Genomic DNA, 21,108 nt, shown 5'->3' with positions numbered 1-21,108 from the left:
AAGTTTGAAGCCCGACTGATTCCGGGATTCTGAAAAATTTCATGAGAGTGAATATTTGTGTGAAGGAGCAAAATATACTGGGTTTTTGGAAATTCACACTTCCTCCAACGAATAATGAGAAATGATAAATATTATTTTGGTTTTTAATCGTCATAACATCGCTTTTTAAGTCTAATTGTCCCCCTTAAAACCAGATGTTGGAAAGTTGCAATGAAAGAATTCATATTGTGCTATATTTGACAATTGAAAACTGCGCGCATTTACTAGAAAATGAAAAAGTGAAAAATTCAGCCCTAACCTCACTTCGTTGGGGGGTGTAATGCACACTTAAAGCAATAATTAGGTTTTGATAACATTCAACAGGGCCAAATTTTGTATGAATTGTACCCAATAAGGGGATACAGGGTTGTATTTTTCGGCGATTTTCATATCTGGCCTACCTCTACTTTATTATACCATGGTACCATGTTTACATTTGCGAAATCCACTCGATTTCAACTCCCAATTCCATTGTTCAAACGTCAAATGAAATCCAATCGATTACAGATGAGTTAACATTTCATGTATATACAAAGGAATTGACAGATGAAATCGAGTGGATTTCGTAAATGTAAACCAAGCATTATACTATTACGCAAATGGAAAATGTAGTATATGATCTGCGTCGTGAAAAACGTACGGACTTTGATGTTTGCATTGGCAAAAAAATTATATTTCCACCATGGCACAATCATACAACAGGTACCCGCATCAGCCCAGCTGATGTACCGTAATTTATTATAAACAATACAAAAATCATATGTGCAAGATCCAAGATGGTCAACAAGTCTCTCGGGCTGACTTTGATGACTTTGAGTGGGTATATTACGTCGTAAAATTTCATAGTCTGGCACAAGACTTAATTTGTCGCTTTCACACAAAATTCCAATTGTACATCTACCTTAATACTAATGATCTGCGTCGTGAAAAACTTACGACTTTGATGTTTGCTTTCGGCAAAAAATTATAATTCGCAAAACTAACGGTTTGTGTTGGTTGTGTTAATAAGTGAATAGTAAAGAAATTGAAGTGAAAACAAACTAAAACTAAATAGAATAATTTTGCAATAATGCTAAAGCATCGGGGAAAGCAGACCTTCTATTGGGTTTGTGATTGTGATGATTGTGAGGAAATTTTCAAAGCTGCGAATGAGTTCGTGAAGTAAGTCCGTAATAAATAAAATTAGTAATAAAGTAACTAATAAATAACTTTTGCAGACATCTACGAGAACGCCACTCTACCCAGTCTAAAATGTAAGTAGAATTAATAGAATTAAGAGAATTAAAACATAAACATTAACATTTATATTATTTATAAATGTACGAATAAAATAAATAACAGTAAGTGGAAATTGTTGTGAATGTCATATGACATGTACATATGATATGCTTCTTCTTGTTCGAAATGGGGTTTTGTCATTTGCCCACTTGCTTGAAATGGGCATTATGAGATATTTCATTTGCCTTAAACCATGCATGAGCATGATATGCTTCTTCTAGTTCGAAATGGGGTTTTGTCATTTGCCCACTTGCTTGAAATGGGCATTTATGAGATATTTCATTTGCCCACTTATTAAACCATGCATGAGCATGATATGCTTCTTCTTCTTCGATGTTATATTTTTATATTTTTTATTTAAATTAATTAATTGTAATACAATACAATTGAATATGCCCGGTCATTTATTAATGAATTAAATTAATTATATTATAATAAGCTTACTTAAGCATATAAAAGACTTGCTTACATATATATTTTTTTTCTCTATTTATATAGAAGAGTTTAGTGAGTGAGTGAAAATAGTAAATAATAAAAATAGCTGCGAATGAGTTCGTGAAGTAAGTCCGTAATAAATAAAATTAGTAATAAAGTAACTAATAAATAACTTTTGCAGACATCTACGAGAACGCCACTCTACCCAGTCTAAAATGTAAGTAGAATTAATAGAATTAAGAGAATTAAAACATAAACATTAACATTTATATTATTTATAAATGTACGAATAAAATAAATAACAGTAAGTGGAAATTGTTGTGAATGTCATATGACATGTACATATGATATGCTTCTTCTTGTTCGAAATGGGGTTTTGTCATTTGCCCACTTGCTTGAAATGGGCATTATGAGATATTTCATTTGCCTTAAACCATGCATGAGCATGATATGCTTCTTCTAGTTCGAAATGGGGTTTTGTCATTTGCCCACTTGCTTGAAATGGGCATTTATGAGATATTTCATTTGCCCACTTATTAAACCATGCATGAGCATGATATGCTTCTTCTTCTTCGATGTTATATTTTTATATTTTTTATTTAAATTAATTAATTGTAATACAATACAATTGAATATGCCCGGTCATTTATTAATGAATTAAATTAATTATATTATAATAAGCTTACTTAAGCATATAAAAGACTTGCTTACATATATATTTTTTTTCTCTATTTATATAGAAGAGTTTAGTGAGTGAGTGAAAATAGTAAATAATAAATAAATAAATAAATGTTATTCGGAGCTCTATTCTATAAGCAAAAATACTCCGAATAAATTTCTTATTAGGAAAAAAACTCGGAATGTCTATTCTATAAACTGAAATTAGTTTGAATAATTTTCCGATAAAGAAAAGCAACTTCGATATAATGAAAACTAAAACTTACTATAAACAAAAATTACTCCGAAATTTCAAAAAAAAAAACTTTCCGAATAATTAGGCAATAAGAAAATTACTTTAAATAAATTCTCTGAACATTTTCCTAAAGAATACTACTACGAATAAATTTGTATAAAAAAAACTGAACACTTTTCCTATAAAGAAAACTATTCTGAATAAGTTTTCTATAAACAAAAAATATTCCGAATAAATTTTCAGTAAATTTAAATTTTCCGAATATTTATTCTAATGAAGTTACTTAAGCCGAATAATATTTATATAAATAAAAATAATAACTCCGAACTATATTTATAAACAAATAAATTTTTCTATAAAGAAAAAATACTCCGAATAATTGTTTCATAATGAAAATTACATAGTAGATTTTATTTTTAATAAATGTCATTCCGAAGTTGCGGCGATATTTCTCCGAAAATTTCCTTTTTAAAGAAACCATTTTCCGAAATTATTACAAGAAATACTACGAATAAATTTTCAATAAAAAGAATCTATTCCGAATATTTATTCTAATGAAGTTACTTAGTTCGAATAATATTTCTATAAATGAAAATAATTACTCCGAATTATTTTTATACAAAAATAAAATTTTCTATAAAGAGCAATTACTCCGAACAGTTTGAGAAGTTATACAGCTCCCAAACAACAGTGTTTCATAATAAATTATTGTCTATGGTTGCCCAGTGTATAACTTTTCAAATTGTTTTCCAAAACTTCTTCTTCATATATCGGAAATAAGAGCCCCAACTAATTCTTGGAAGTTCCTATTACCGTTATTTTTAAAGTTTCCCCAAAATGTGGCCGATGGCCCCTTAAGGGGTTTACACAAGGATGTATTGTGTTTACCAATATTTGATTTTTTAACTTTTTATTTTTTATTATGCGGCAAACAAAACAAAAGAACGGTTGATATTAATCCACTTTCCGAATGAATATTTTAAAATTTAAATGTTTATATGAGGTAAAAAATTTTTGATTTGAGGGTATTGTGAGATTTTCTTGGTAGAAAGTGGCAACCCTGTTAGGATAACAAATGCAAATCCTTTCTAAGATGACACTACCATGCCCCAAAAGTCAAATTTAAGTCAAAAGTACAGTTAATTAACACCGATGACACTACAATTTTTAATAATATTCTATTGTTTATCAATCCCCGTTCTCGAGGATCAGCCAATATTATTGTTGTTGTTATCCTATCCAACGACAAAGTACAAAAACAACTTGTTGGAAGCTCTCTTTACATAATAAAGAACAACTGGCCACAATATATTACATTTTTTAAAAATTGTAACGGATCCAAAAATTGAATTACTGCAAAATCCTAGATTTGTTGCTTTTGATATGCACAACACTGTATTACACCCCTATTTTGAGATTCTATATTTCTAAACGACTAGTTCATAGAAATAAATTCATTAACTCTTACAGTTTAGGAGAATACACTCGCACACACAGGCGCTCTTTTCCAGGGTATTTCTGATAATTATGATAAATCATTAGAAGAAGAATCCCTACATTTAGAAAGAACTATGCAAGGCATTTTGGTAGCCCCGCCTGGCTCTGGTATGTTCGATATGCATCATCTCCTCATCTATGAATGTATGTATATAGCTTACTAAACTAAAAGAAGTTTCCATCCAAAGCATCCAAAGCATGTTGCTGTTCTTTTTTTATTTTATTTAGTTGCGAAATATTTGTTCATTTTGTTGCTGCAAATTTAGCAAATTTCAACACAAATTAATATGGGGTATGCTCTGTTAAAATTAGAAAAATTGCCAATGGAAATGGATGCGTCATGAACATGTTAATTGGCTAATTATTTACCGGATAATTCTTACTTAATCCTACATTAATACCAGTTTTTAATTCATATTTTATATTTTTTACCATGAAAATTAAAATTACCGTTTGTAGAATTTTTTATTGTTGCCACTTGATACTCTTGTTATGTAGTAAAGTATAGTACACATTGACAAGCAAAACTGACAGTCATCGAGGTCTATTATCGTGAATATCAAAGCCTAATTGAAAATTTTTTTTATTATCTCTAAATAATATCGTAAATATTGTATTTCAAATGTTTTTAGCTAAATAAAAGTTGTTATTTGCCCAAAAATTGTCCTTAAAGTACGTTGACTGTCAGTTTTGACTGTTAGTGTGTACTCCCCTTAAGTCATATAATGGAAATCCCGCAGGTAATTAACGTAAATTTAATTAAGAGTAATTTCATTTTTTTAGCTTTTAGCTGGCTCACGTGGTTTAAATTTCTAAAAAGAAAATATTGTTGGTAATATATATTTTATCTAAGTGGACTCAAATTTTCAAATAGCCACCAATGGAAATACACAAATTGTTCCACCCTCACGAATAAAATATAATATTTTTTTCATCGATGCGGCATTTGAATAATTTTTCGTGAAAATTAACCTTTGGTTCCATGCAAATAAGGGAAAAAAGTTGACTCAGGTGGCAAGGTTAACGTTAACCCATCACCATAGATCTTCATATGTATATAAAGTTTATGTATCAAATGCCTTTCAAAAAAAATATGTTTTCTTTTTTGGGTCACTCTAATGTATATATGCTACTGAAATGAAACGGAGCTTTTCAATAACACATTTCAAATTTGTATTTGTTACTTCATGTTAATTGACTTGACATTCGTCGAAAATTCTGCGATATGTTTATATATGTATTTTGTTTTTTACTCTTATAAAGTATATTTGAACAAAAAGTGTTGCTTCGATAAAGTCCCGTTATATATATATATATATATATTTTAATTTTCTTTCTGTTTGTTTTGACTTTGGTTGAAGTTTCAATCTCATTTGATGCTTTTTAAGTCTGGAGTATTACCCCAATGGCTTAAACTTCATCATTACTTTCTGTTACAGATAGTAATGTTTTTCAAAACTTCAAATTCCTATGACTTCTACTCCATAATAAACATTTTTAGGTACTACCCTTTTGTTTGTTGAACATGTGCGATATGTATAAAAAATCATACTCTTGGACTCCACGTAATTTGCAATAATGCACAAACTGGGAAAATTTCTGTCATGATAGAGACACAAACAATTTATAGCACGGGAGGAAAATGTGCTTCTCTACAGAAAACCCATTTTATATTAGGCAGTAGCCCCATTATCTACCAAACTCATTATTGCAATTTGTATAAGGGGAAAGGTCATTCGTTCTTTTTTCATATGTAGCTACCAAATATAAAATGTTCATATTTTTCATAAAAAAGGAATGAACCATTTCAGCGGCTAAATAATATCAGATCATCATCCAAAATTGTAGTCATATTCTGCCGTACCTCGTGCAAAATTTCGTAACAATCTACATATATAAAAGAGCTCAGTGAGTGAGTGAGTGAGTGACTGACATATCATCGCCCAGACGAAACCGCTGAAGCTAGAAAGCTGAAATTTGGACTGTGGGTTGCTGTCGGTGTGTAGGGGTGAGATAAAGCTGGATTTTTCGAAATTCGAACTGGAAGGGTACGAAAAGTACTAAAAGGTACTAAATATGGCACCCTTTGTATAGGCAAACGGGAAATTTGGAATGAGGGTAACTGATGGAGAGTTAGAAAGATGTAACAAAGGGTTCTTGGAAATTCGAGTGTAGGATAGAGGTAGTTTTGGAAATTCATACTTATGGGAACGGAAAGTACTAAATGTACTAAATTTGGGTACAATTTAGATTTTGGTGAACGGATGCAGGTGGAATCCTGAAAGAATTACTGTTGGAGATAGTTATTGAAATTCGTACTTTCATAGAAAAAGCATTAATGGTATTGTGAATAGAGGTGGAATTCGGAAATTTGATACTATAGCCGCTGTTGATGTGTAGGGTCGAGATATGGATGTGGTTGTGGATATACGTACAATAAGTGTACGAAAATTACTCAGAATTTAGTTCAAATTATAATTGTGTAAAGGGGTACAGCTGAAATTGTGAAATTTGGTATTAGTTAGCAGTTGGCGTTAAGAGTGGAGATAGAGAAGAGTTTTGGAAATTCGTACTTACGTATACGAAAAATACTAAATCACGAGGTGGAATTTCGAATTGTTGTATGAAGGTTTGTGATGGTGTTTAGATAAAGATTTTTTGAAATGCACACAAATTCTGAAATTAGGCTGAGGCTGGCTGATTTATTGAGAAATACGAAAGTACTAAATGGTATTAAATTTGACGCGGGGTGCAGTAATGAAGATGGAATTATAGCATTAGTGCGTGAAAAGTGCGAAGTTGCAATACATTTGGTGGTATTGGGCTAAGGAATAGAAGTGGAATTCTGGTATGTTATTTATTTGTCAGGTTCATTGTTAGAGGCGATCGTACAATAAGTGTACTAGAAGTATTAAATAATACTAAATATTGGAGCACTGGTATTGAGTGAATCGATAAATGAAATTTGTTATGAGGATCAGTGTTGAGATTGAATCAGAATGTTTATTATAATCCGCCTAAATAATGACTGAAGTCAAAAAGTCAAACGTATCTTTTCAAGAAAATTGTTTTTATTTTTGTTGTCTATTCTGAACGTTATAGTAAGTTCATTTGAAAAGGTAGATCTATGCGGCTAATGTTTTGCTTTTTACATAATGAGAATAAAAAGGCCTAAAATAAAATGTCTCAAAAATTAACTGTTATATAGGGTAACATCTTTTAAATAAAGGTTTTCTACATTCTGATATCACAAGTTCCAAAATTCGGTTGGAAAATGTGGATAAAAGTTTCAAAATACCCATACCGTTCTAAAAAAAAACATTGAGTGGAAGTTAAAATGTAGGCCGCTGTTGAAGTGTAGAGGCCTTTTATGAAATTCGAAACACGAACAGTACTTAAATGAAATTAAATATCAATATCAATCCAAATAGGTATTAGCACGTCAAAATTTTCAATGTTCACCATATTAAATATTGTTCCATTTGTATATTATTCCTTCTCCGCATACAAAGTAGCGGGCATTTTGCTAGTTTTTTATTAAAATTTTATAAATTCAGTTACATTTTGAGATTTAATTATAAATTTACAATGTGTGTAGTGTATTTTATCATTGTTATTTTTTAAAATAAATTAAGTTGATTAGTGATTTAAGTTTTCACTCTATGGTATAATTAAATTAATTATATTTACAGTTACGTTTTATAATCGTTTCGCATCTTAAAGTTTCGAACCGTCCTGAGGAGGGGGTTGCGGATCTATGAAAAATAGAAATTTAGTGATAATTTTTTCAGTTAATTTTGTAAATTGAACTTACTTTATCTAACTGCAGCAGTAGTTGTATGCACGGTTTCGATTCTCAGGTCGGCCACAAACATCATAATTTCCTCCAACGGTTGCAAAATAACTCAGCGCTGAGATGGTGGGATGTGTATGGGAACATATAACATACAGCTGCGAAAAAAATAATAGCACCACCTCCTACAAAAATGGTTTGGAGGCATTCCTATTTACATGTGCAAATTTTGATGATCGTTTCATGCGTATTTAGAACTAATCGACTCTAAAGAATTTAAAACTAACAAAAACCACAATTGGTTTCGAAACTTTTACTCATTTTTAACACGGTTGCAGTTGACCAATCGAACTAAAACTTTGCACACTTCTCAGATTTGGATGACAATACACGAATATGAAATCAAAACTAATATTGGTCCATTTTTACACGGTTTTACAGTGTTTTATCTAATTTGCTTTTCAAATCTGGTAACTCGTTTTTCACGCAGTTGCAGTTGCCCAATCGAACTAAAACTTTGCACACTTTTCAGATTTAGATGACAATACATGAATATGAAACCAAAACAAATATGGGTCCATTGTTTCCTATAGCCCCCATATAACGGTACCACCCGATTTCCGGTATTTTGCTATTCAAATCTGGTAACTCGTTTTTCACGCAGTTGCAGTTGCCCAATCGAACTAAAACTTTGCACACTTTTCAGATTTAGATGACAATACATGAATATGAAACCAAAACAAATATGGGTCCATTGTTTCCTATAGCCCCCATATAACGGTACCACCCGATTTCCGGTATTTTGCTTTTCAAATCTGGTAACTCGTTTTTCACGCAGTTGCAGTTGCCCAATCGAACTAAAACTTTGCACACTTTTCAGATTTAGATGACAATACATGAATATGAAACCAAAACAAATACGGGTCCATTTTTTCCTATAGCCCCCATATAACGGTACCACCCGATTTCCGGTATTTTGCTTTTCAAATCTGGTAACTCGTTTTTCACGCAGTTGCAGTTGCCCAATCGAACTAAAACTTTGCACACTTTTCAGATTTAGATGACAATACATGAATATGAAACCAAAACAAATACGGGTCCATTTTTTCCTATAGCCTCCATATAACGGTACCACCCGACTTCTGCTGGTATTTTGAGGATTTTGTCTTCCAAATTCATTAAATTCATTATCAGATTTAATGATATAAGTGAATAGTATTATCAGTGGTTTTTGAAAATAAAAGGGGACATTTAATTAGCACACCATACGATTCATAAGATTCACATTTTATATTTTATTGCCTTTACATTGCTTTTTAATTCATTGGTAATAAGTACAATTTATAAATGAAATATTAAATAAGATTGTCATCTCAGGAACATGAACTCGTTCCAATACATTTCCATATCCCAATCTACGTATTCAATTACGGCATCTTGTCGTGCTTTTGCATATTTTAAAGTTCGGAATGTTGGTTTACCTTGGCAATGTTTTCTTATATTATAGAAAAATTTTTCGATGTTAGAATGTGTTGTTAGGCGCATTATTTTCATATCGCCTACTTCACGCAACATCAATCTAATTGTTTGTATGGTACGTATGTAATGTTGTACATGGGAAACATCGATTTTTCTTAGGAATCTATATACACATGCCAATCTTATCTCCTTCTCCTCTGCAGTAGAATTATTGTCTTCTGTGAACAATTTTGAAAATGCAATCATATTTTCTAAATATTTTCGTGTCGCACGTAGGCTTGCGATTAGTTGTTGTTGTTGTACTTGTTGTCCTTGTACTTGTTGTCCTTGATCTTGTTGTTCTGCTACCCGTTGCATATACGTAAGGTTCATTGCAACTCTTACATTGAACAATTCCGTATATTTTTCCATATCGAAAGTATCGTAAAAATAATTACTTTGAAAAAAAGAAGTGTGGTGTTGTAGGTTAAATCTTTCCAAATTAACGTGGTCGAAATTTACATCTACACTGTCGTAGCGCACAGAGTTTTTTGTTGAAAATGCACGAGATAGGGTGGCAAACATGTGTGCAAGATCAATTCCCCAATAAATATGCCTTGCTTCGTCTAAGTTTAAATCTCCGTGTTGCACTTCAGAGATCAGCGTAAGATTACTAGAATATGCATCGCCGACAGTGAAAATGACTGTCAAACCTATGCTAGCTGCTATATCGTAGCACATTGGGAAATACGGTCTAATTTCCTCAGCGGTGTAGACTGGCCGATTCACCATACCAATATATATTTGCCATTCGCTGTGCACTCCGGACAGCATGAAGCAGCACTGATCTGCTGTGTTGTTGTCATGCTGTATTCTTATGGCGTCGGAGGACAGAACGCAAAGTTTTTCTTCCACTGCTTTTCCACTGAACCATTGACGAATACATGCTAATGTTGATTCAGTGAACCCCATTTGGCATTGTGGGTAGATTTGTCCTTCTATGTAATCTATTTCGGGTGTAGCCAAACCAAACCGCTGCTTCTTCTTCATATAGGCGACCCTTGACGTCAATGCATCGAAGACAAGTATTTTTTTCTCATGGATGTCGAATGGTTCACCGTGGATTCCCATTGACAAATTAAAGTATACTTGGGGATAGGAAACCATTTCTATAATTTAATAAAAATAATAGGCCATGCTAGCTCGATTAATCCAATTAATTAAAAATAATATTATTGAGTGTCCCAACTAAAACGCAATTTTTAAATTGCATTAATGCATTTTTTTTTTAATTTCAGAACTTTAAAAAATGAGAAATATCACAAAAGCTTAAGTAAAATTGTTAAAAAATTTACAAAACAAGAGGACGGAGAAGATGTAAACGTTTTTGCTAGTGGCAAGTCCATTAAAATAAAAAAGACAATACTGTACATGTACAGTGGTTTGTACAGAACACTATATAAACTCAACCCTAACATTACCACCTTTACTCTTGATGCCACACCAGCTGAAGTACTTAATATATTACACCAATTTCTAAACTATGGCAAAAGCCAAATAAATCTTAAGTACTTGGAGCATTTTCATAGTACTTTGAATTATCTTCAAATAAATTCAAATTGGTGTGTTTCTTCTGGTGGTGAGAATACAACCAATATCAGTGGTGGTGGTAAGAACACAACAACTAATATCAGTGGTGGTGGTGAGAACACAACAACTAATATCAGTGGTGGTGGTAATTTCGAATTGGATGATGTTGGTGAGAACACAACCAATATCAGTGGTGGTGGTGAGAACACAACAACTAATATCAGCGGTGGTCGTGAGAACACAACAACTAATATCAGTGGTGGTGGTAATTTCGAATTGGATGATGTTGGTGAGAACACAACCAATATCAGTGGTGGTGGTAATGCCAAATTGTATGATGGTGGTGAGAACACAACAACTAATATCAGTGGTGGTGGTGAGAACACAACAACTAATATCAGTGGTGGTGGTAATTTCGAATTGGATGATGTTGGTGAGAACACAACCAATATCAGTGGTGGTGGTAATGCCAAATTGTATGATGGTGGTGAGAACACAACAACTAATATCAGTGGTGGTGGTGAGAACACAACAACTAATATCAGTGGTGGTGGTAATTTCGAATTGGATGATGTTGGTGAGAACACAACCAATATCAGTGGTGGTGGTGAGAACACAACAACTAATATCAGCGGTGGTCGTGAGAACACAACCAATATCAGTGGTGGTGGTGGTGAGAACACAACCAATATCAGTGATGGTGATGAGAATACAACCAACACCAGTGATGTTGGTTATTTCGATTTGGATGATGGTGGTGAGAACACAACTAATATCAGTAGTGGTGGTGGTGAGAACACAACCAATATCATCAATATCAGTGATGGTGATAAGAATACAACCAACACCAGTGATGTTGGTTATTTCGAATTGGATGATGGTGGTGAGAACACAACCAACACTTTCAAATTTGATGATGTTGGTGAGAACACAACCAATATCAGTGGTGGTGGTAATTTCGAATTGGATGATGTTGGTGAGAACACAACCAATATCAGTGGTGGTGGTGAGAACACAACAACTAATATCAGCGGTGGTCGTGAGAACACAACCAATATCAGTGGTGGTGCTCTTGCTGTTGATGAAGTGTCTAGCACCGGTCCTCCGCCAAAACGAAGATATTGCGGTTTGGAAGACGTGGAACGCTTTCCCCAGAGCCATGATTTTACAAAGCAAATGAATAATGCGGTGAACTATTGCATTTTCTCGCGGAGAAAAACGGAAGAATGTGCATTACAATTTAATGTACCGGAAACAGAACTAAGAACAAACGTACATGAAAGGCGAAAGGATCTACAAAGTAAGTAATTTCTATTTAATAACTAGACATCGGATTTTAGCATGTTTTCTATTTCTTATCCGAATGGATTCAAATTTTGGATCTAAACGTTTTGAGGCTGAATTTTTCGATATTTGGGTGTTACAGAATTTCATGCAGGTTCTGGACTATAAACATAATTAGAAATATACGTTTTGAATAGCCATACAAATTTGAATACAATACCTATGAATTTCTTGCGAAATGCTTCTAGACTCAACATAAATACTAAATTTCCGAATATTTCTGAATATTTACTTCTTGCAGATGACGACAAGAGCATAACTTCAGTTGCTTTCAATGATACAGAGTTGAATATGGAGTTGGAGTACGAGAAAATGCCAACAAAACGTCAAATTATAGACGATGCCATTAAGGAATACATCGATTCGAAGTATAATAAAAATAATGTAAACATTTCCATACGATCCATTGCCGAAAAATACAAAATACCTACGAAAAATTTATGGTACAATCTAATAAATAGAGAAGAATATCTTGAATTAAGAGAGAAAGAAGACTATGACCGTTGGCAACAATGCATTAAAGATTTGGAAAAGGCAAAAAAGAAGCTGGAAACCCTGGAAGTCCGAGCCAAAAACATACAAACTCGCGCGAGTATTCCCATTTTGAACATCGAAGGTGTAAACAATGCGATTAGGGAATACATAGATTCGAAGTATTATAATAAACTAAAGGTTACCATATTACACACAGCCAAAAAGCACAAAGTAGGTCGGAAAAAGTTAAAATATCATCTCCTACGTAATGAAGAGTACCGTCAATTAAAAACTAAAGAAGATGTTGACCGTTGCCAACAGCGCATTAATACGTTGGAAAAAACTATAAAAAAACTGAAACCCCGCTGCATAAAAAAAATTAACACCACCAACAAAACAACCACCACCCAAGGTGAGGATCTGGATACTACCACCATACAACCACAAATAGTACAAATTCTCCAAATTGACGAAATCGTTTCAGTAGATGATTTGGTGTTAACTAACCAGCTTCTATAATAATAACTCAATATTTTCCATTTTCTTTTGAATTGTTCTCATTGAAAAAATATGTTGATTTTGTAAATTAATGATGACATATATGAGTATCTAAAAATGAATCTAGATCAAATTCCCATCATATTGCTTGTTGCAATTTATTATTATTAGATTTATTAAAATTTCTTCATATTTCAATATATATAATTATTACATTGCAAAAAATTTAAGTAAATAAAAATTTTATTATATTATATTATAATATATTATATTAGTGAATAAAGGTGGTGATTTGGTAATCAAGTTGCTGTTGAGCGGATGTGGTGTGGATATACGAAAACTACTAAATCACAGAATTTAGTTCAAAATTTTCACATAGAGCTGTGAATATAGCATACAGTTTAAAAACGAAATTAAACATCAATTAAAATATATATAAAAAATGCCAGTGGCCACCATTTTCATAATAAATATTGTTTATATTAATATTGTTTTGCTAATAGATAATAAAACATTTGTATTTTATCGGTTTTCAGAAGAAAAATATTTCTTGCAGACTCTTACCTAACGCCAGACAGATGATTTGATGATTATGCGCCAAAAAAAATTTTTACAAAAATATATTTTTAAGTTTTATTTTTGTTGTTGTGACTTAAAAGAATTTTTTAAATTAAATTTAATTCTTTTTTTTTAATATCTTTCTACTTGATTTTTTGATAATTTTGTTAATTATGATAATTTGATAATTGAATTGTCTCGTGAAAGAAGATGATGACAGACAGATGACATTGATGACAGGTGTAGGTGTAGATAAACAAAAACTGCATACCACAATCATACAGGTAGCCGCACAATAATACCCGACTGAAGGATTTCTCCTGGCCGTTGTTACTTATACATCATATTGTTTCGGAGGAGTAATTAACCAGATTTTAGAGAAAACAGTAGCAGAATTAACTTTTTCTGTAGAAAAAGTTCGCAGAACTGACATTTTCTGTAAAAAAAGTTGGCTGAATTGACTTCTCCAGTAGAAATAATTAGCTGAATTGACTTTTTCTATAGACAAAGTGGGTTGAATTGATTTCTTCAATCGAAATAGTCGGCTGAATTGACTTTTTCTATAGAAAAAGTTGGCTGAATTGACTTTCCAATCGAAATAGTCGGCTGAATTGATTTTGTCTATAGAAAAAGTTGGCTGAATTGACTTTTTCTATAGAAAAAGTTGGCTGAATTAACTTTTTCTTTACAAAATGTTGGCTGAATGGACTTTTCCTATAGAAAAAGTTGGCATAACTGACTTTTTCTGTAGAAAAACTTTGGCTGAATTGACTTCTTCAATAGAAATAGTCGGCTGAATTGACTTTTTCTATGGAAAAAACTTCCTGAATTGTCTTCTTTAATAGGAATAGTTGTCTGAATTGACTTTTTCTTTAAAAAAATTAGCTAAATTTACTTTTTCTTTACAAAATGTTGGCTGAATGGACTTTTCCTATAGAAAGTGATATCCGAATGGACTTATCTTACAGAAAAGTTAGCTGAATTAACTTTTTCTATAGGAAAAGTTGGCTGAATTTACTTCTTCAACGGAAATAGTTGGCTGAATTGACTTTGTCTATAGAAAAAGTTGCTTCAATTGACTTCTTCAATAGAAATAGTTGGCTGAATAGTATTTTTCTATATAAAAATAGTCGGCTGAATTGACTTTTTCTGGAAAATGACTAAATGACTGAATTGACTTTTTATAGAAAAGTTGGCTGAATTGAATTTTTCTATAGAAATATGTGAAATTTACTTTTTCTATGCAAAAAGTTCTGTGAATTAATTTTTTTCTATAAAAAATTGTCTGAATTGACTTTTTCTACAGAAAAAGTTCGCAGACTTTTTTAGGTCCAAAAAAGTTGGGAGAATTGACTTCCTCAATAGATATAGATGGCTGAATTACTTCTTCTATAGAAATAGTTGGCTGAATTGAATTGAATTGAATTGAATTCATAAGGTCCCTCGCTATTTGTTGATTCTAAATTCGAATCTAAAAGGATAAGAAAAAGAGTGGGGGATAAGGAGCAGCCCTGCTTTACGCACCTACAGGTTGAGAAGGGTAAGCTTTATTTGCCGTTGAAGCAGACGGATAATTCGGCATCTCTATAAAGTTCCCTGATTAAGCATACAATTTTAAGAGGAATGCCTTTATTTATAAGGGCGTTCCACCTAGCATCTCGGTAACCAGTATCAAAAGCTCGTTCGACATCCACGAATAAAAGATACAAAGGTTAGTTGAATTCTGCATACTGTTCAATAATGATACGAAAGGAGTTGATGTGATCACACACTCACTCAAGGCACATGTCCCATTATATCCTTTCCCCCGGCAGGACAATTATATTTTAACAGTTGTGGTTCACAAGCAATTACATCCCTCACTTAATTTTTCTCCAACCCCATTTCGCATTTCCTTTCACTTTCAATTTCCATTTCATTTGTTATTAACAAGTTACAACAATTTCATTCCCTTTCCTTCTTTTTTACTTTTTCTAATATCCTTTACGCATTTTCCTAATGTAATGTTATGTGTACTACTCTGCTGGCTTGACTTGCCGCCTAACTGCTTGTCATATATTATTGTGTTTGTGTTAAGTTTTGTATTTTTTCCACTGTATGATGTCATCAATATTACTGAAAATGGCCAATGAAAAGTGTTGGTGGAGTCTTTGCGACCCTTTGCCACTGCACTAGCATTTATTTTCCCCGCCCTCCTGTCCTCAATTTTGTGTTTGTTTTTGTATGATGGGTTTTAACAATATGAAGTTTTTTCTTACTTTTGAATGGTTTGTTGCTGCCGTCATAATTTTATTTAATGGCCAGAGTTATTTTATTATTGATTCCAGTCTATTTTTAGTAACATTTTATTGGATTTTTAAGGGTATATTTTATTAGAGAAGTGGAAATGGTATTAAATATTTAAACTTTTATTGAAATGTATTGAAGTCAAACAGTGACTACAACATTTCCCCTAGAACTCAAACTAAGGTCTTAAAGCAATTACTTGTAATTCAATAAAGAGCTTCCGGAGAATTGATTTAATAATAATCCCATAAAGGAATAAGTGGGCGTAGAACAGGCGATTTCCTGACATCCTATCCACTTCATTGATAGGTCGATAATGAATGAAGGCACGGGAGCCGATGTTTATTGTGAAGAACTGAACATCTGACGCTCGTATAAACTTAGCAACAACTGCAGTGTCTTTCAGGTATAAACCTTTGCAGTATTGAAAAACTTTGGGCTACTACACCTTTTTCAGATGTAATTCGAAACATTTCACTTATAATTCGATTATTCTATTTGTTATTCGAAACAATTCAATTATAATTCGTGAATACCACTTGTAATTCGAATTATTCCATTTGAATTTCGAATTATTCCGTTTGTAATTCGAATTATTTAATTTGTAATTTGAATTATCCCATTTGTTATTTGAATTATTCCACTTGACATTCGAAACAAAAAATAAAAAAACTTTGTTTGCATATCCCGTTTTTCGAAATACAAATGAAATGTTTCGAATTACAAATAGAATAATTCGAATTACAAATGGATAAATTCGCCTTACAAATAGAATGTTAAAAATTACAAATGGAATTCTCGGATTACAACTAAAATGATTCTAATTACATCTGAAAAAGGTGGTTTTTGCAGGTAGAGTTCTCTCAATGTATGCTCTAAAGATATTGGACTACATCTCTATTATATATAAAGGCCTAGGTACATAAAATGCCTCGCTTGTTTGCCTTGCTTGCTTCTGATAAAAGAATAAAAAAGAAAAGGGCAACCCAGTTCGAAATTTGCTCGGCCTTCTTTATTCTTTTATTTTTATTATGTCAGAAATGAAGGCATTAAGTGTTGTTAGGTACCATTTAGTGGAATTCTGTAACTCATTTTTTAAGGTACCGACAAAAATTTGTAAAATTAAAATGCTTATAATTTCGATAATTAACGAAATTTTTCGATAAGATAGCTATTTTTATTTGCAATTTTCCGTTTTAATGTTACCGATTTTTGTCGGTAACGCAAAAATCGTTAAAGAATCGCACTACTGGGCGGCTCTTCAAAGTTGAGGAAAATGAGACACTGGATGAACTATCATGACGCGATCCACTTACATTTATGTGGAGGACTGTCAAGCCAACGCTTTGCTTCATTCTCAAGAAACTCTACAAGTTCTACGTAGAGAAAACCGCAGGATGGACTTGGATGCAAAGGAATTGAAATTAATCTGGCCGGAAGTCTTAGGACGTAGAACTGTATTTCTCTCTCTCACTTGGCAGAAATCAGAATTGCTGTAGGGATCGCCACACACCATTGTTGCAATGGGAGGACCACAACATTGAGTATTGCAGGCTATGTGAAGTTATGGAAAAGACAATCGAGCACCTTCTCTGTCTGTGCCCTGGACTGCCAATTAGAAGACACATGCTGTTTGGTGCGTACGAAATTGTATCTCTCTCGTACTTCTCTTCCTTTGCTAAGTTACTGCAATAGATTTTAATTATTATGGGGCGGGTCATCCTAGACCAGAGCTGAGCAAAATCGAGAGAGAGGCAAATTTAAGAGAGAATTAATATTTAATTTTTCTTGATGTTTCATTACTTATTTCAACATTTTTTAAACATTATTGTTGTCTAAACTCGTCCACAATGCAAATTATTAAAAAATATAAATAAAAAATTGCATAAACTTTTAATTGTTTATGGTTCACAAAAAACTAAGAGTACGTTTTCATAATTTGCCTGTGTGCTAGCACACAGGCGTGCTCACCCCTATCCTAGACCATAAGTTCTGTTATCTTCTTTTATCCTTTTTGCTTTATGAATATTTACTTGGATTTATTCTCGGAATTAGTCTCTAAAATATAGTACACTTTGTGTCAATTTCATCCGCTCTTGGTCCCGGTTCAGATTAGATTGATTTCATCGAAAATATTTCACGAAATTATGCGTTCTTAGATCGTGTTCCATACTAAAGTCATTTTATGAAATTGCTGTAGTGGGGAACTTCATCTAAGTAGCTCTAATTTCATGAAATTTATTTCAATAAAATTACTCTAGTGACGACCGGGAGTTAGCGAACTGTTCAGAGGTTTGAATGGTGTGAGTCAGTTTTAGGAGGTGTAATTCATAGGAATATAAAGGTTCCGTGACAAAACTTCTCAATTTTGGGAGTTATGTCCACATTTGATGTAGTATAACGCCCATAATTGTTGGAAATTATGTCCGATGTTAACTGGGGCCATAACTCCCATTGTTCATAATAAGATGAAGTAGATGACAAGGCTTCGACCGGAATTTGAGACTTCAACCATTGCAATTTTTTCGAAATGTTTTGGTGTTTGGAGTTACATCACCGAGCACATAGTGGACATAACTCAAAGCCGTAAAATTTTCACTTAGAATCTTTACAAACAATCGGTCTATTCATCCTACAGTTATATGAATATAGAGAAATTTATCCTATCTTCGTTCACCACTCGATGATTCATTTGCATCGAAGTTGACAGTCCAGGATTGTCAAGGTATTTAACATCGGGAGAGACATTCAACGTCACCTCATCCCGTTCCGGTAGCAATAAGTTTTCAAACTAGGATTTTTGCAAGGAAGCTTAACTTTAGAAAGTTTTGTTCTTAATGAACTAACGACTATTAAAATTACGTTGAGTACTTTTTCTCTTGAAAAAGGAAATTAAGAAAAACTCTGTCATTAGAAGAAGGAGAGTAGAGCTTACTAGCTGATGGTAATTTATTATGACATTTAATTGCGAAGAAACGCAATATTTATGCATTCAATAGTGAAAATATTACCCACAATTCTTGGTAATAGCACAAAGACGAATGAGCAAAAAAAAAAAGAAGAAAATAAACAAACGACCGACGTGTAAATATGCCACTTAACCACACACTCCCATAAGTGTGTATATGTATGTGAAGATGTGTATGTATAAGAAAGCACACATACAGCTTAACATGGAAACAAATGTGAAATTATTTCAAGTCTATGATACATGGAGTTGCCGTTTTGGAATTGGGGGTTTCATACCAAAAAGTAGAAGATTGAACGAAGAATGACGGTTAAAAATGTTTCGGATTGAGGTGAGTAAACATGTGAAATTGAAAAGAATTTTGAGGATATTTAGAGAATTAATTAAATAACAAATGTAATTTTAGAATATTTGGATTTATTTCAGCAGACGATTTAGGTCTACTTATACTTGGATAAGAATGGACGACGTTTCATATGATCCGTTACAATCCGTTACAACAGACAGTAATTTGAATTGCATTTGTTAAAATTTCTGTTTCCATATTTTGGTGATAAAAATTATTTATGAAACAAAATTTCAATGGTGCAGACTATGGAATCGAAGTTGTAACTTTCAGGAAAATCATGACATTACTTGTCTTAAGCAACATATAAAAATTATGTTTCCGTATTTTGGTGATATACAGTAATTTTTGCTTAGCTGCATTGGTTTTGCAGCGTCTTGGCTTTAGCTTCCCAATTCCAGCTTTCTTGCGTCGAACAAATATGCTGTTTTATGACAAATTTATTTAAGATAACTGCACTGAAATATCTGCAATTTTTGAATGTGCAGGTATACGAAAACTACTGTACAAATAAGCAATGAGATTGAAATCGTGTAGACCTGATTTTCTGGAGATGTGTGGGTATCGTTGACTTGGTGGGATTATAATTTGTGTTTCCACACTTTGGTGATAACAACTGTAAAAATTCCTCGCTAGACTTCTGAAATTGAAAGACAATGCCAGAGTCCCTTATGAAATCTATCATCAAACTTCCTTATTTTTGTGGCTTTGAGTAGTAGTCGTTTACATGGATAATTAGAAAGGAAATCCAGAACCACATTTCATTTATCCTATATTCGACCAATATTATTGTTGGAATAATGAAACAAAACTGCCAGTTTTCATAGTATTTCTGCTAGTTAATAATTTTTCTCCGCCTTTCACTTCCCGAAGACTTTAACTGGTATTGATATCCTTGCTTTTTAACTTCTTTGGTGAAATTAGAATTTCCTTTTCCATATTTTGGTGATAAAAATGTGTTATAGGGCATAACTGGAACCAAGTGTACTCAATTGCCTAATTTCAAAGCCTATTTGCCCAAACTTATTTTAACAAAAGTCTTATCAAGCCTCTGGACATGATAAAGCGAAACTCTTGTCTTCTCTATCCACACTTGGGTTTTTTTTTTTGAAAAATATTTGATTCAAACAAACATTTTCTACAACAGAAGAAGTTTGGTAGTAATTCGATCGAATTTTAATTCGAATTGTTTTAGAGAGATTGGGTGACGTAGGGGATGGAAGATACCAAGGAACGGTCCTGACCGGCTATAACATGGCAAAGCCCAGGATTTATCTTGGTCCCTCTTTCATCTCAAGTGGACACTGACCTCCACGTCGTGTCACCTGGGGAACTGGAACTTAGTAACCCTCCCCTAGAAAAAACAGCCTACTATGAAAAAAACGAAAGAAAAACAAACCCCTCTAAAGTTGACGAAACCCGCAAACGTTTTAAGGACCATGATCTGCGAATTTGCACCTGGAATTTTCGCACTCTTTATAGGGAAGGTGCAGTTTACGCATTGGCAGATGTACTTGAAAAGTACAAGGCCGACATTACTGTCATACAGAAAATACGATCGAACGGGAAAGGCGTCACAACAACAACTAAAGGTGACGCACTGTATTATAGCTGCCATGACACAAAGCATG

General features: G+C 32.9%; 2 protein-coding genes across 2 annotated transcripts; one reads left to right on the top strand and one right to left on the bottom strand.

Moving 5' to 3' along the window:
- The first annotated feature begins 975 nt into the window (after positions 1-975).
- On the top strand, positions 976-13,560 carry LOC141397601 (uncharacterized). Its single transcript, XM_073974110.1, has 6 exons — positions 976-1,200; positions 1,257-1,292; positions 1,816-1,877; positions 1,934-1,969; positions 10,712-12,303; positions 12,589-13,560. Exons 5-6 carry the CDS (start codon positions 10,845-10,847, stop codon positions 13,338-13,340), a joined length of 2,211 nt encoding a protein of 736 aa, XP_073830211.1. The 5' UTR covers positions 976-1,200; positions 1,257-1,292; positions 1,816-1,877; positions 1,934-1,969; positions 10,712-10,844; the 3' UTR covers positions 13,341-13,560.
- On the bottom strand, positions 9,324-13,958 carry LOC141396976 (uncharacterized). The gene is made up of 2 exons (XM_073972725.1): positions 13,884-13,958; positions 9,324-10,582 (listed from the first exon to the last, which is right to left on the bottom strand). The coding sequence occupies exon 2, from the start codon at positions 10,578-10,580 to the stop codon at positions 9,324-9,326; it is 1,257 nt and encodes a 418-aa protein (XP_073828826.1). The 5' UTR covers positions 10,581-10,582; positions 13,884-13,958.
- Between the last annotated feature and the right edge of the window lie 7,150 nt (positions 13,959-21,108).

This window comes from Musca autumnalis, unplaced genomic scaffold (assembly GCF_047663935.1).
Source record: "Musca autumnalis isolate F117 unplaced genomic scaffold, ASM4766393v1 scaffold_3, whole genome shotgun sequence".
Classification (NCBI taxonomy): domain Eukaryota; kingdom Metazoa; phylum Arthropoda; class Insecta; order Diptera; family Muscidae; genus Musca; species Musca autumnalis.
Note: the sequence above shows the minus strand (reverse complement) of the source record. Positions and strands in the feature narration are given on the sequence as shown.

What these genes read in the sequence shown, in the direction of transcription:
- LOC141397601 (XM_073974110.1), top strand. Translation starts at nt 10,845, where the DNA reads ATGTACAGTGGTTTGTACAGAACACTATATAAACTCAACCCTAACATT. An exon ending in AAGGCGAAAGGATCTACAAA is followed by an intron (nt 12,304 to 12,588) that starts GTAAGTAATTTC and finishes TACTTCTTGCAG; the next exon opens with ATGACGACAAGAGCATAACT.
- LOC141396976 (XM_073972725.1), bottom strand. Translation starts at nt 10,580, where the DNA reads ATGGTTTCCTATCCCCAAGTATACTTTAATTTGTCAATGGGAATCCAC.